Source organism: Epithele typhae (genome assembly GCF_022376455.1).
Source record: "Epithele typhae strain CBS 203.58 chromosome Unknown BXZ73scaffold_13, whole genome shotgun sequence".
NCBI classification, from domain to species: domain Eukaryota; kingdom Fungi; phylum Basidiomycota; class Agaricomycetes; order Polyporales; family Epitheliaceae; genus Epithele; species Epithele typhae.
In genome coordinates, this window is record NW_025954204.1 from 108,143 (window position 1) to 122,124 (window position 13,982).

A 13,982-nucleotide genomic window follows, 5' to 3' on the forward strand; every position below is an offset into this window, starting at 1 on the left:
TCCGAAACCGCTCCTACACTTTGACCGATAGATTCCTGTACCGCCCGTGCCCGAGCAAGCCGCCCGGCGATTGTATCTCATCGCCCCCTCGGGAAGCGTCAGGATCGACGAACGGTACAGGCCTAGTGGATGCGGCAATCCTACTAGTTCGCTCGAACATGACGTCGGGTCGAGAGAATCCGCACTGCACAGACCAGACATGATGGGGTTGGTGCCACCTAGCTCGCGGCTGGCAAATTGGTCAACGCATTTTATGAAGTCGGAAATTAAAATGTACGTATCGGCGGTCTGAACGGGGTGCGATGGCACAAGATCGAGTGCGCCATCTGCATCAGCGCTGGTGTTGTCGCATGGGCCGCCCGCAAAGCCGGCGTTCCAGGCCAGGTCCCGCCGATGTTCCAATTCACAGACGCTGCGAGGTCCCGCATGAGCCAGCGTCGTTTGGGTTGTTGTGTCGCGCGGAGTGCAATGGCCATCGAGAGTGGCACAAAAGGCGGAGAAGGCGGACGGGCCGATTAACGAAGGGCGGGCCAGGGGTGTGGCGGCGCGGGGAGGGTTTCGGGGTCCTGGCACTCGAGGAGGCGCGCGCTGATGTTCCTTCCCTGGAGCGCGTTTGGCCGCGGACTATATGCTAGTTCCCTCCGACACAGGCAGGAGCCAGAATATGTCTTATATGCCCGCTCCCCCGCTCCCGCACGTCCCGGCCCTCCTCTTCCCTTTCGCCGCCCTCAAGCCCTCCGAGGCTTCCTTCCCGCCCCGCCTGCCCCGCCCCGTTTCGTGCGTGCCCATCCTGCTTCCGGTGCGGCCCGCGCGTGCTCACCGTCTTCCCCCCTCTCTCAGCCCTCCCCTTAGAGCCGTGTAATATGTCTGGCCAAACTGCATTCAGCTCTCTCTTCCTCTCCCTCTATGCCGCGAGCGCATTTGCGTTCACCCCGCCCGCGCGGCTGGACGTCCCTATCGTCCTGAGCTCTGGCGGTCGACCCATGCTTGGCGTCAACATGGTAAGTCCCTGATTGTATGCGTGTTTGTAGTGGCTCACGGCGCCACATAGGGTACCCAAGGCGTAGGCCAGCTGCAAAACTTCAACTTCACTCTTACGACGAGTCTGGGCTACTCAGCTGTGGCGAGTCAGGGATGCTCGGACTGCACCGGCCAGGCAACGTGAGTACTGTTGTTGTGTATATTCCGCGCACATCCCTCCTGTATCCACATTCGTTCGCGCCCTCCATGGAAAGATCACTGGCTGAGTGCAAATCACTTCCAGATACTCCCAGTCGCTCTCGCCCGACGCGCGCTCCGTAAGTGGGTCGTCGTCGGTTGCCTTTGGCGGTGGCTCGTTCGGAGGTCCGATCATAAAGGAGAACTGCTCGCTCTCCACTTCGTCGCAAGCTTGGCAGTATCCGAACCAGACGAGTAAGTCGTTGCACACATTGGTCAAAGTCAGTCTAACGGCAGCGCATCAGTCATTCTCATGAACAACCAGTCCGGCTTGACTCCGTTTGACCAGACGGTGTCTGGACTTTTCGGTCTCGGCACCCTCAAGCAGGCTACTACGGCAGCAGGCTTTCCAGCCTCGTTCGATGACAGCATCTACGGGCAGTACTACATCCGTAATCCGGGTGCGACCAACTTCACGTTCGGCATGGACCTGAAGCCTTCTCCGGTTGTTCCGGGCTCCGGCTCGTCACTTTCCATCCAGCCCGGCCAGGAATCGCTTGCACAGGAGGCGGCCAACGTCGGAACAATGCATTGGCTCCAGCCCGACACGTCTGCGTACCAAGCAGACAAGCTCCAGACGGTCTCCGTGCAGAGCGGCATCTCTGGAGGCTACCTGCCCAACAGCACCCAGCCTGACCTCACGGTTCAGCTCGGCGGTTGGTCAGAGAAAGCCGGCAGCAACAACGTCGGAGGTGGGAGTGGTATGTTGGCGAATATCGACCCCTACTACTCGGGCATCTACATGCCTGGCTCGCAAGCGCGACTTTTCCGTAAGGCAAATCTCCGTATTTCGTCATGAATAGCGCTAACTTGACATTGAACGCGTCACAGATGACGCCATCTCGGGCTCGCAGTCGGTGCCGCTATCCACCATCCTGGGTTCAACGAGCTCGTGGCGGGTGCCGTGCGACACGGAAGTGTCGTTTACGGTGACCATCAATGGGCAGTCATTCACGATCGACCAGTCCGCGCTCGTCGTGAACATGGGAAACAACCAGTGTATGAGTATTGTCGAAGGCTTTACCGATACGTCCGTCACGCAGTACATTCTTGGCCAGACCTGGATTCGCAGCTCTACGTGTACGTCCATCTGCTTATCTTCCCCTTGCCACATGCTCAACGCCATCGATGTCGCATCAGCATCTTCATATACCTCAGAACGGCAACCCCTCGATCGCTTTTGCCCCTCGCACCGTCTCATCCGCCCACTCGCGCGACGTCGGTGCCATCGTCGGCGGCGTCGTGGGTGGCGTCGCGGGCGTGATCGCGCTCGGGTTGCTAGGTTCTACCTCATCCGGCGCAACCGCGACAACTCGCTCGTCGCGCGCCAGGCGGAGATCATCGAGGAGCACAAGAACGCGACGACCGTCGAGCCCTACACGTACGGCACCTCGTCCCCCTACGGCGCCCAGTCGCAGTACGTCGTGTCTCCCCCGACGACACCGAACCCACACGCGCCGCTTCTCGACGGGGATCATCTGCCGCCGAGCTACGAAGAGGCGAGCGAGGTCGGCTCCAGCAGTGCCGCGGCTACCAGTCCGGCACGCCAGACGTTTCCGCGGGAGAAGGGTGGCTACCGCCGGGACACGACGATGACCAGCATCACGGAGCCCATCACGCCCAACCGTCTGCAGTTCTCGGCGTCGGGCGTGAACAACGTCTGAGAGTCGAGCTGCCGGCCGTCGCGCGAATGCCAGTTGTCTGGAGCGCGCACATAACTTGATTTCCCTATCTATGCTTCGGTCTTCTACTTACACTCTGGGCTCGAGCACACCAGAGCTGCTTTCCCTCACGTACATACGCCGCGACAATGACGATCACGAAAGCATGCACATGTATCCAATACTCCCCTCTGCACCCCTCCAATGTCTCACATCCGTCTTATCGTGAACGTACCGGGGTCCGAGGTCTGCTTGCCTGTGTGGGCCATGCGCGTCGCCGTCTTGTTTGCTGCTCGGGTCCGAGCCACACTCCCTTGCTTTGCGCGATGCGTCCTCTCTTTTGTCTTCTTCCTTCTTCCTGGAACGCGGACTTCGTACCTTACTTCTTCACGTATTATCCTGGGGCGGGACACGGACTTCTCTTGCGCTTGAACGGCGCCTTTTTGTTGTGCGGCTTTCCGGTCCATGTGGGCGCAGCAAGCGAGCTGGCCCCTGCCCCGATACGGCTTGTTTTCCAGGTGAGGACCCCGGTAGTCCGCGTGCCGGAGACAGTGAGCTCCGGCTCGTATCGCCCGACTGCCTTCGTGGAGGCGACAGGTGGCTACTACATACTAGTAGTGGGGTGGGACGGACTGCGCGGAGGCGGCGTCGGTCATCTCGGCCACCACGGTACTGCCTTCAGTGGGCACGTTTTGAGCCGAGGAATGGATGGCGGTGCATAGGGAGTGCGGTGGGGAGGCTCAAGCATGGCTTTTCTAAGCCGTTCAACGGTTACCTTTGGGACGCGACGATGCACGTTTGAACTCTTTCATTGCCTCCTCGGCTCTCGGGCCTACGTTATGGCGTCCTAGATCTAGACACGTGCTTATTCGCTAGCTCGCGTTGCTGGCACATGGACCTCGCGCGAGAGTTCGAGGAAAAGGGTTTCTGTTACTCTAGTAGCTAGGGACAGGACCTGAAGGCAGCGCTAGTTCACCGTCCATGGGAACGACGGTGGCTGGCAAGCACGTGAATGCGAATCCCGAGTTTGATGGACAGGAAGTGTCAATTCATTCGAATGAAGGGACTGCCGGGGCCTGCCACAGCTCGGAGACAAACATCCTCGGAAAAATGACCAGGGTGGCGGCGGACGGTATGCACTTCATCTGTGTGGTACACCGCGTCTATCGATGGGGACATCCACAAACCCACGCCGTCCGCCTGGTACCTGCAGGTGAGCGCGCTCTCAGGCTGCGTGCTATTGCCAACCGTCGGTTGGGATGTGTGGATATCGTGCGTCGAGACTCGAGAGCGTTTGGCTCGCAGGCTATGCACTGGTTCCCGTGTGTTGTGGTCCCGTGTGTGCTGCGCGTGAACGTCGCAGGCCTGATGGGACTATGGGGGCCTGGGCGTGCCAGTGCGCCGGGACTGTGCGGCGAGATCGATGTGTATATACATATGATTGGTCTCCCTCCGTGGTGCGCAGCAAGGCGGGGACCACCGACCGCATAGGCGTTACTTCGAACTTTGGAATTCTGGATTTGTCACGGCCATGGGCTGCTGCGGACCCGCGGGGGTTCCGGCCGGCCAAGAATGAACCAAAAGGCTTGTGAGGGAGCCGCCAAGAGCGATGAGGATACACTGAGTGCTGAGTAAGTACTCGATGAAGTCCGTCGGTCGAGCGACCCAGTCGACCGACGCATAGATGTGATGTCAGGCTGGGCTTGCGCTGATGGAAGGCGCAGGAGGAGATATTATTGGAGCGTTGCGAGTGCCATCGCGGGGGCAAGTGCGCGCAGAAACAAGCTGAACGAGCGAGTGGCAGCACACCGAGCAGGCACCGTGAACGACGAGCAGAGCGCGGGCAGCAGCTAGCAAGGATGGTGAGAGAATGGAGGAGAGCCCGACGAGCCCGCGGGCGGGCGCGGCGGGCGGGATGATGATGGTCGCCGCCAGGTCGCCGCGGTCAGCCGTCAGTCGGACTGCTGCGGGCGTCGCGACGAAGCCGGGCGCGAGCCGGTGCGCCCTGGGCTCGAGCTCGGCTGATGGGATGGCAGCGGCCGTCTGCGTTCTCCTTTGCTGTCTCCTCCGTCCGCCGTCCATTCCCCTTCTCTCGCTCGCTGCCTTCGTCTTCACGCTCGAGGAACAGTCCTCCGCAGGTCGGATTTGGCGCTTGGCAGCGCTGGGTCTCACAGCTCTCCTTGGCTTTCTCATATCTCTCCTTCCCCCTGGCTTGCCCCTTGCTTCCCTTTCTTATGTCCTCCCACCACCGTCTATGCTGGCTCTTGCTCGTCTTTCTCGCTAGCTTTCATGCGGTCTCAGGTGTGTTTCTTTCCCCCTTTCCTGCACATATACCCTCCCTGTTCGCCTGTGGGATCAAGTCCTCGATCCCTGCCTCGAATTGCTACCCCTGGGTCCCAGGAATGGGCTGGAAGGCCTGAGAGAGGTGGCGGGGGAGTTTTGGGAGACGAATGAGGATGGGCAGAATGTGCATGGGTGGTATGTCGGCGGTGGTCCGATCGCTGAAGGCGATGTGCGGGGTAGGCTCGCATGTTGCCACCACGGGCCGCGACACCGTTCTCGAGTGCCCCGTCTCCTGAACCCTACGCGCACTGCGCCAGTTCCACCTTTGTGGACCCGTCTCTGCGGGCCACCTTGTGCGGGGGAGGGTGGACCCGTCCCCTAGGCTTAGTGCTGCGCAAAGGAAAGCGAGAAGCCTGGCGTTTCGTCCCACCTCGCTGCTCGCCGCTGCCCTCGTCTGTCCCGCATATATCTACCGCCCCAGCTGGGGGGGACTTCATCAGTCTCCCAATCGCGGTTTCGGTTGACGCAGAGCTGACATACCCTTGTTCACAGCGCTCAGTGCACCGGCACGGCCTCTAAAACGCGTAGGACATCCGTCGACACTTTCAATAGACATTCTACCCCGACGGTCGCCAACAGGCAGCTATGGGAAGCGTTCCTTTCCGCTAGATTCACCCGTCCTCCGCTACTCCGACTCCTTCCGCCTCACGCTCACTGCGTTTCACGAGACGTTCCACCTCCATCTCCGCCCGAACGATCACCTCATCCACCCCGCCGCGCGGATAAACTACTACAAGACCGACCAGGATGGTCAGCAGATCCTCTCCAGCACGCGACCCCTCCTCCGCGAGTCCGTCAAGGCATACTGGGGCGAAGTGGTTCCCGCACACATGTCTGCGGACCGTCTCCGGGAGGATACCGCAGGGGTGACCCCTCGGCCCTCGGGGCGTGAGCTCGGCTGGGCACGCATCACAGTGTACGACCAGGGCGACGCGTCCGCAGGGCGTCCACCCGTGTTCGAGGGCGCGTTCACCGTCGACGGCGTCACGCACCACGTTCAGACCAAGGCGAACTACCTCAGGAACAAGCACGCACTCGACCCGCACATCGACCTCGTTGAAGACCACCCTGAAATCGGGCTCGTGATCTGGCGCGACTCGGACGTCATGAACCGGCACGAGCACGCGAGGGTCATCAACACCGCGGTCGACTCCAAGGCGGTCGCCGACGGCGAAACTTGTGGCCACGATCATATGGCTTTCAACACGGACCCGCTCCAGAACGACGCGATCCGCCGGCGGGCGCCGCCGGGCTCACCGTGGTACAACACGCTAGGTCTGCTTCCCACGAACAACGTGACAAAGCGAGACGACGTGGCCGGCGGGGGCACGGGCAGCGAGTGCGTCGTTCATCGTTTCCTATCCGATGACTGTGTGTAGCTGAACCTGGTGCACGTAGCTTTTCCGGTTTCATTGGGAGCACCGCGGGGTGTCCGACGACCCAGCGGATCGTGTACATGGGGGTCGCTGCAGATTGCGAGTACACGTCCAAGTACGGCGACACGGACAACGCGACGCAGGCGATCATCACGAACTGGAACACCGCCAGCGCTCTGTACAAGGTGCTTCCTTTCCTGACCGCATATATACGTCTTATCTCACCGCTCTCGACAGTCCACCTTCCAAGTCAGTCTGGGCATCGTCGAGCTCCAAGTGCACGAGCCGACTTGCCCTTCGAGCGCTCCCGCGGATGCGCCTTGGAACGTCGCCTGCTCTGAGTCCGTCACGCTCAACGACCGGCTTTCAATCTTCTCCCAGTGGCGTGGTGCCAAGGGCGATGATGGTGCTGGGCTATGGCATCTTATGTCGGGGTGTCCCACCGGTTCCGAGGTCGGTATCGCCTGGCTGGCTACCCTCTGCACCCAGAGCGCTTCTGGCCAGAGCCCGTCGGTTGTCTCTGGCACCGCGGTCTCCACCGCGGGCCGCACAGAATGGCAGGTCGTGGCGCATGAGATTGGACACAACTTCGGTGCTATCGTGAGTAATTTCTCTGAGCTCTGCAGATGGAGGCTCGGTACTGATGCGGTCTGTTTCTTCAGCATGACGTAAGTTCAATGGTTCGTTCCGTGGATGAGACGTGCTCAAGGGACTTTAGTGCGCGGACGGTTGTTCATGCACAAATGGATGCGAGACCGATTCGACCAACTGTTGTCCACTCACGACATCAACCTGCGACGCCAACTCGAAGTTCATCATGAGTCCCGTCGCAGAGGCGGGCGAAATGAACTTTTCGCCCTGCTCCATTGGTAACATCTGTACGTCTCTGTCCACAATCCCTCCGCCCTCCCCTCATCGTGCTCTCAGGCTCCCTCATGGGTGGCACCTCCGGCAGCCGCTCCAACACGACCTGCCTCATTGACCCCTCCTCGCTCAACTCGCTCACCTCACGGCCGCTGATCACGCTCAAGATGTGCGGCAACGGGATCGTCGAGGACGGTGAGGATTGCGACCCTGGCCTTGGCTCCAACAGCACCTGTTGCGACGTCTCGACGTGCAAGTTCACTTCCGGCGCGGTCTGCGACCCGGACAGCTCCCCCTGCTGCACGAACACGTGCGGCTTCGCGCCGAGCACACAAACCTGCCGCCCCGCCGTCGACAGTCGGTGCGACACCGCGGAGACGTGCACGGGGACCAGCAGCGCGTGCCCCGCGGACGTGTTCTCGCCCAACGGCCAGAGCTGCGGATCGGATGGGCTCGCGTGCGCCAGTGGACAGTGCACTTCGCTCGACCGTGCGTCTTTTCCGCCCTCGTTGCTTTCTATCGGAGCTGACGGACGTCGTGTAGAACAATGCGCTCAGGTCGGCGCGTCTATGGGGCTCAAGTCGGCGTGCCCGAGCAACAACGACAAGTCGTGCCAGGTGTCGTGCGAGGACCCGAACAACTCGAACCAGTGTGTCGTCCTCCAGTCGAATCTCATCAACGGCTCGCCCTGCGGCTACGGCGGGCAGTGCCAGAACGGCAACTGTCAGGCCGGCAGCTTCTGGGATACCTTCAAGGTCGGTTCTCTCGTTCGCTTGATTGCTACTCGTGCTGACACGCCGCACAGGCATGGTACGTCCAGAACCTGCAGATCTCTATCCCGGTCACCGTCGTCGTCGGCGTGATCGCGCTCCTCATCCTCTACGGCATCTTCCGCTGTACGTGCTTCCCTCATCTCCTACGGCATCGAAGTCCTAATGCCTCCCCAGGCCTCCGCAACGGGTGCTGCGGCGGCGACCGCCCCGTGAAGGCGCAACGCCTGCCGAGCTATCCCGGGCCCGCGCCGATGAACTTCGACCCCTCCACCATGGTTCGCCAGGACGCCACATGGCGGCCGCAAACGGGCATGCGCGGTCCCAAGTGCGTCACTCCGCCCCCTCCCGTCATCCGACATACGCTGACCGTTCCTCCCCATCCGCTTCGCAGCGCACCCGCGACCGTCGTCGCCGCCGCCGTTCCCCGCCAGTCTTCGCATTCTTCGCACTCCCGGTCCACGCGCAACGACAGCGCGAGCGGCAGCGGCGTCCGTCCCGGCGTCGGCGTCGTTGGTGTCAGCCGCAGTGGCAGCGGGGGCGGGGGCGGAGGCGGAGGCGGGGGGTCGGCCCCCAGTAGAAGCGGGCCCCCGATCTCGAGCCGGACGGTCGTCCCTGGCGCGAGCGGGCACCGGACGAAGGGGGGTAGCGGGCACGGGAGTCGAGGCAGTGGACACGGAAGTCGGGGCAGCGGGGGCGCGAGGACAGGCGACGCGCCGCAGCGGCCGCCAGACCCAGCTCGGCCGGGCAGGTCCGGCTGGGTGGATGAGACGCTGTATAACGGCCAGCGATGATAGTCGTTGGGGCGTCGAGGGAGGGGGGGGAAGAGGAAGGAGAATGGGGTGCTCCGATCTACACCGTCTCAGTCTGCTCGTGCTCGTCCGCTGTACTAGTGCTCGTACTCTACTTTGCCGCCCGGCCTGCACACACACATACACACCCACACTCCTCATCCCCTCTTCCGCGTCACTCACGCATCCACCTCCGCATCCGCACCCTCTCGTTCGCTTTCGTATTCTGTGCTCTCGCTCGCCCGCCAGTTGGTGGTGTTTGGGTTGTCGTTGTAAAGGACATTGTACTATTTGCTGGAAGCTCCGTCCATGCTTGAATACTGCAGCCCGTACTGCGTGCAACGCAATGCTCAGCACGTCGTGGGTGGTGAGTATGGCCAGCGCGTCGAACTTGGGTGATGAAAGACAGCAGCGGGGACCATGGTGGATCACAGGCGAGCACTGATGAACTACGTGGAGTCCTGTGCAGTCTCGTCGGCGAGATCGTCGCGAAGGTGGATATTGTGCGTGCGCCATCGACGCGTTCATGCACAAGCCACTTTGTCCCAAGGCAGTCGGAGTGTGCTGCCGCCCGCGCGCTCCGAGGCACCGGCGCTGGCGCTTAGGGGCCCCTGCACACTTGAGCTGAGTCTCTCTTGTGGTTTGCCAGGCCCCTTAACCCGTTGACTCATCCATGGCCTCACCTCCAGCGACCAGTCCGTCGCATAACTCTCCGCGGAATCCAAAACGGAAAACCTGATGGCGTCCTCCCCCGAGTGTGCTGCGAAGCCCTCACCGACGTCGCCGGCACGGGATATCCTCGTTCTCTCCATCCTCGTTCGGGATGTCCGACCCATCGATTCCGTCAGTATGCGGACCACTGAGGAGGCCAAAGCCTTTGGTAACCTCTCCTTCATGATGTCCCCAGGCGGCAAGGAAGAGGCAGGAGCGAGTGTCGGAGTCATCGGGCGGTTGGACGGGGAGGGCTTGCATGCAGTCGTCATGTCGCGCAACGCAAATTTTAAAGACCCAAGCAAATATGATATCAAAGCCATCCCGGCCTCCACTCAGAGGGGTCAAAAACTGCTGAAACGCGGCTGGGCCCGACCACAGAGGTGCATTTTGTCGGGTGGCTCGTATCGTTCCGGAGTTACTGATCCCAATATCCAGGGACTTCTTCAAATATCACGCTTATATGGTCGACGCAACCTCAGTCATTCAGTGCTTCTGTGCCGGCAGCCATGCTCGAGGAGATGTCGCCGCGGACTCCTTTGCCACCTTCGCATTCATCGTGAGCCGTTGCTATCGCAAGTTGCTTGCCCGCGTGGAAAACAGCGACAGAGTCTGGGGTGGGAAGAAAGGCACCGAGTACGATCACCCGACGAGCTACATCCGTCGAGCATACGAGGGGACAAACCCACCGTCGGTCCCGGAGGCGTACTTTGACCTAGCTCTACCCCTGGACGTTATCAAGAATATCCTCACTGGGCGGTGGGGCCTTGAGCCATCCTCCTCCTCCTCCGCATCGAGCAACTCCCCCCTACCTGGCAGCACCGCTCGGAGCCGACGGTTCAAGGTCTCAAACGACGATGCGCTACAGTGGTCGCGAGCAGTGCACGGTTCGGTGCAGGATATCAGGGTGTTCCTAGATGTCTTGGTTAAGTCGACGGATGATAAGCCCTGCGCGGGGGACGACTATTTGGGTCTGCTGAACTCCATGATGGTCCTACGGGCGTTGTTATCGGCCGGCGTCGTGGCACATCTCATCACCGAAGACCTGGAGAAAGAGCTCTCCGATGCACGCAATACGAAATTGAAACGTTTCGACCTCGCCGGTGAGTCGTCGCTCGCTCGATGGACTGGAGTGCAATATCTGACCTGTGTACAGATATTCTCAAGCCGATCGAATCAACAGTCCCAACAGGCCAGGGCAACAAGTCGAAGGAGGAGGAGAAGCCGGAGAAGCCGATCATGCTCAATATCGACGACATATTGTCCAAATTGTCCAACCCACCCGCCAATGGTACGTTGCACCTGCGCTTCGTATTTGTCGTCGGCGCGCGAGGTGTTACTCATGACTCTGGCAGAAACTAGCACCGAGGAACCCGCGACATCAGACACCAAGGAGAACGACAATGATGACATTGACGAATGTGAGTCAGATTTTTTTCTCCATAGCCTCTCTACGACAGACTTAGCCTTCTGTGTAGCCTTGTCGGATGCGTACGCTGAACAGGGAGAAACACCGAAATCCCACGTGATCAGAAACCTCGAGACGTTGCTGATACCCCTCCACAACATTACCGTCCTGCGTCGACTTCGCAGAGCACATTCGGGCGGTTCGAGCGCAGTGACAGTCTACCATTTCCAGGGCGCTGCCTGCAAACTCAAGGCTACCAATTCGCGGGCCGCGTTCAAGGATGCCTTGAGGGTAGCCAAGGAGAAAGGCGTGACCATACCCGCAAATTCGCGCTTCGGCAAGGTGGTGGAACATCCCGAGAAGGCCAAGCTCAACGGCGCACTGCACGCTGAGGCAGAGCTCATGGCCCTCGTCTGGTCTGTACGTGCACATCCTGACGCTGTCAAGAAGCTGTTCCCAGACGCCTACATTGATTTGGAGAACATGTCCGAGGTGCGTTCTGACCAGGTCGGTTTTGTCAATGATCGCTAATACCCCAGTCGTTCACAGGGTGATGCAATCCCGATAGGAGTCAGCAAGAAGGCCTGCTACTGTTGTCACCTCCTCGCCCGGAAGCTCGCCTCGTCGGAACTTGCTGAAAACCACCCCACCAAGTTCATCCTCCCAGGGACTCATGCGACAGTCTTTCCTTGGGTCCCCCCGGACGGCCTGCCCTTGGCGGTCCTCCAGAGTATCAGGGATGACCTGAAGGCGGTTCTGGCGCAAGCTATCAACAGGACTCTTCAGGACACCGGCTCGGCGCAGAGCTCGCCTTTCAGCGCAACGTCTGAACTAGAGGACGAAGATTGGGCGGAGGCCGCGAGGGCGGTCATAGAGGCGGAGTTGGCTGAAGAGTAGCATGGTAACTGAAGAGCAACTGTGTACGTATGGATTCGAGCATGCCAGTCACTTGCAGGGTAATGTACGACGGCGTGAGCAGTGAGAAACACAGGGGGACAAGCTAGAGAACGCATCCTCGCCGGCTCGTCCTCGTCCTCGTCGCCGTACATCGTCCCCTGCGCATCCCGCCGGGCGTCATCGTCCCCGCCGCGCCCGTTCAGGTGCCCGTACATCCAGGCCGCGCAGCTGGCGGCCGATGTGGCCCCACGCCGTATCCTTGTGTAGAGTGGCGCCGAGATCGAGGGCGAGGGCGACTCGGACGTGCTCGAGCCGGGCGTCGAGTCGTCCACCCCGTCGCGACCGGTGTCGGCGCACCCCAGAGGCAATGCGCACGCGACTCCGGAGGCGCACGCACGCACGGGGCGGGACGATGCCCGTCCGCGTTGTGGGCGCCCTCTGTATCGGACGAGGAAGAAGAGCGGCGCGACGGGGTCATCGTCGATCAGGTGGAGGGCGTTGCCGGGGACGATGCAGAGCTGCGGAGGCGTGCCTTCCAGTACCAGTTTCTGGTCGAGCTAGTAGAGCGACGAGCCGGGGGCAGCCTTGGATGTGCACAATGAACGCCGCTGTTGTGCGCGGCACATTGAGCTCTGTCGCGCGCTGCGCAGGAAGAGCACCAGAACGCACCTCTGATAATCTCCTTGCGGTCGTTCGGGGTCTCTCCCAGAACCTGGTCCGGATGTCCCGCCACTCGCGCTTGATACAGCTCGTGGGTGCTGGTCTGAGGTGCTACATGAGCACGGTGCTGTTCTTGTCTAGCGGCGAGCCCGTGTCAGCCTGTGGAATGAGGCCGATGAGGCGCGAGCGGATGTCGCCTGTGTTTCCCAGCATACGGACGCTCACGCAGGGAGAACTTGCTAGCGAGCCTGCTCGAGGTTTACGCGTGTAGCTAGATGTGTAGGTCAAAGGTGGAGGGCCCAAAGCTGTCCGGGACGGTGTTGGAGGGATTGGGGGAAAGCATGAAGACGTTGCTCATCGCAGTGGGTGTTGTGTTCGTAGACGGCGCGTTGACCGTTCAATGGGTGCTTGTGTTGAGGCACGCCCAGACGGTGGGTCTTAGACGTGACGAGATGTGCGCGGATGTCGGTGCGCAGGTGATGGGCGGGATGAAAGGCAACAAAGTGGATTGGAGGCACAATGGAGGCAAACCAGTTGCAACTAGCGACGCACTGCAAGCGAATGTCCATGAATACCCCGGCGGATAGGCGCACGCGCGCTCCGAGGGCTTCGCGCCCATCTCCACTGTCCAGCCTCTCCTGCTACTCCCATCTCGACTCCCGATGTCCTCGCCCCCCGTCGCGACCGCCCCGCCCCGCCCGCGCACGTCCCCGCCGACGTCGAGCGTCGCGCACATGGCCGCGCTGCTCCGCACGCCGCTGCGCGTGTCCGTCGCCGACGGCCGCATCTTCCTCGGCACGTTCGCGGGCACGGACAAGCAACTCAACGTCCTCCTCGTCAACACGGACGAGTACCGCGTCGGCCCGGACGCGGGCGCTGCGGGCGCGGGCCCGCGGTACGTCGGGCAGGTCATGGTCCCGTGGAGGCTCGTCGTGCGCGTCGAGGCGAGGGGCGCGGGGGCTGGAACCGGGGCCGGGAACGGCGCGGCGGGGGATATGGATGTGGGAGGAGAGTGGAGGGATAGCGATGAGGACAGCATGTATACGTGAACGGTGAGTGTCTGGGAGTATGCCCGTACGCGTTTATGTCTGACTGGGGGCGCACTAGAATCCGGGCATACAACCTCGCCAAACTCGACCCGAGCCACAGTGCCTCCCATCGATGGTATAGCGCGAGAATCCCGACACATGGGCACACAGAGAAAAGCACGAAAGGTGTCGCTCGAACAGTGATTCACACCATGATGCGACCTATGAGATTACAAGCCACGGTGCGCCGAAACG

At 61.2% G+C, this 13,982-nt stretch overlaps 4 protein-coding genes across 4 annotated transcripts; all 4 read left to right on the forward strand.

Moving 5' to 3' along the window:
• Positions 1 to 863: 863 nt before the first annotated feature.
• Positions 864 to 2,882, forward strand: BXZ73DRAFT_99658 (acid protease; the record flags this gene model as incomplete). Its single annotated transcript, XM_048028076.1, has 7 exons — positions 864 to 1,001; positions 1,052 to 1,161; positions 1,265 to 1,413; positions 1,464 to 1,988; positions 2,050 to 2,298; positions 2,359 to 2,440; positions 2,501 to 2,882. The coding sequence occupies 7 exons, from the start codon at positions 864 to 866 to the stop codon at positions 2,880 to 2,882; spliced, it is 1,635 nt and encodes a 544-aa protein (XP_047879577.1).
• A 2,231-nt stretch (positions 2,883 to 5,113) lies between these two features.
• On the forward strand, positions 5,114 to 9,026 carry BXZ73DRAFT_44021 (Metallo-peptidase family M12B Reprolysin-like-domain-containing protein; the record flags this gene model as incomplete). The annotated part of the gene is made up of 11 exons (XM_048019258.1): positions 5,114 to 5,180; positions 5,715 to 6,561; positions 6,621 to 6,783; positions 6,836 to 7,198; positions 7,261 to 7,266; positions 7,317 to 7,476; positions 7,526 to 7,951; positions 8,006 to 8,217; positions 8,268 to 8,560; positions 8,627 to 8,892; positions 8,941 to 9,026. 11 exons carry the CDS (start codon positions 5,114 to 5,116, stop codon positions 9,024 to 9,026), a joined length of 2,889 nt encoding a protein of 962 aa, XP_047879578.1.
• A 2,668-nt stretch (positions 9,027 to 11,694) lies between these two features.
• BXZ73DRAFT_44096 (uncharacterized protein) lies at positions 11,695 to 12,039 on the forward strand (the record flags this gene model as incomplete). Its single annotated transcript, XM_048019272.1, has 1 exon — positions 11,695 to 12,039. A coding segment is annotated over one exon (345 nt), but the record flags the coding sequence as incomplete, so codon positions are not given.
• Positions 12,040 to 13,361: 1,322 nt separating this feature from the next.
• BXZ73DRAFT_44283 (uncharacterized protein) lies at positions 13,362 to 13,748 on the forward strand (the record flags this gene model as incomplete). Its single annotated transcript, XM_048019308.1, has 1 exon — positions 13,362 to 13,748. The coding sequence occupies one exon, from the start codon at positions 13,362 to 13,364 to the stop codon at positions 13,746 to 13,748; it is 387 nt and encodes a 128-aa protein (XP_047879580.1).
• Positions 13,749 to 13,982: the final 234 nt, after the last annotated feature.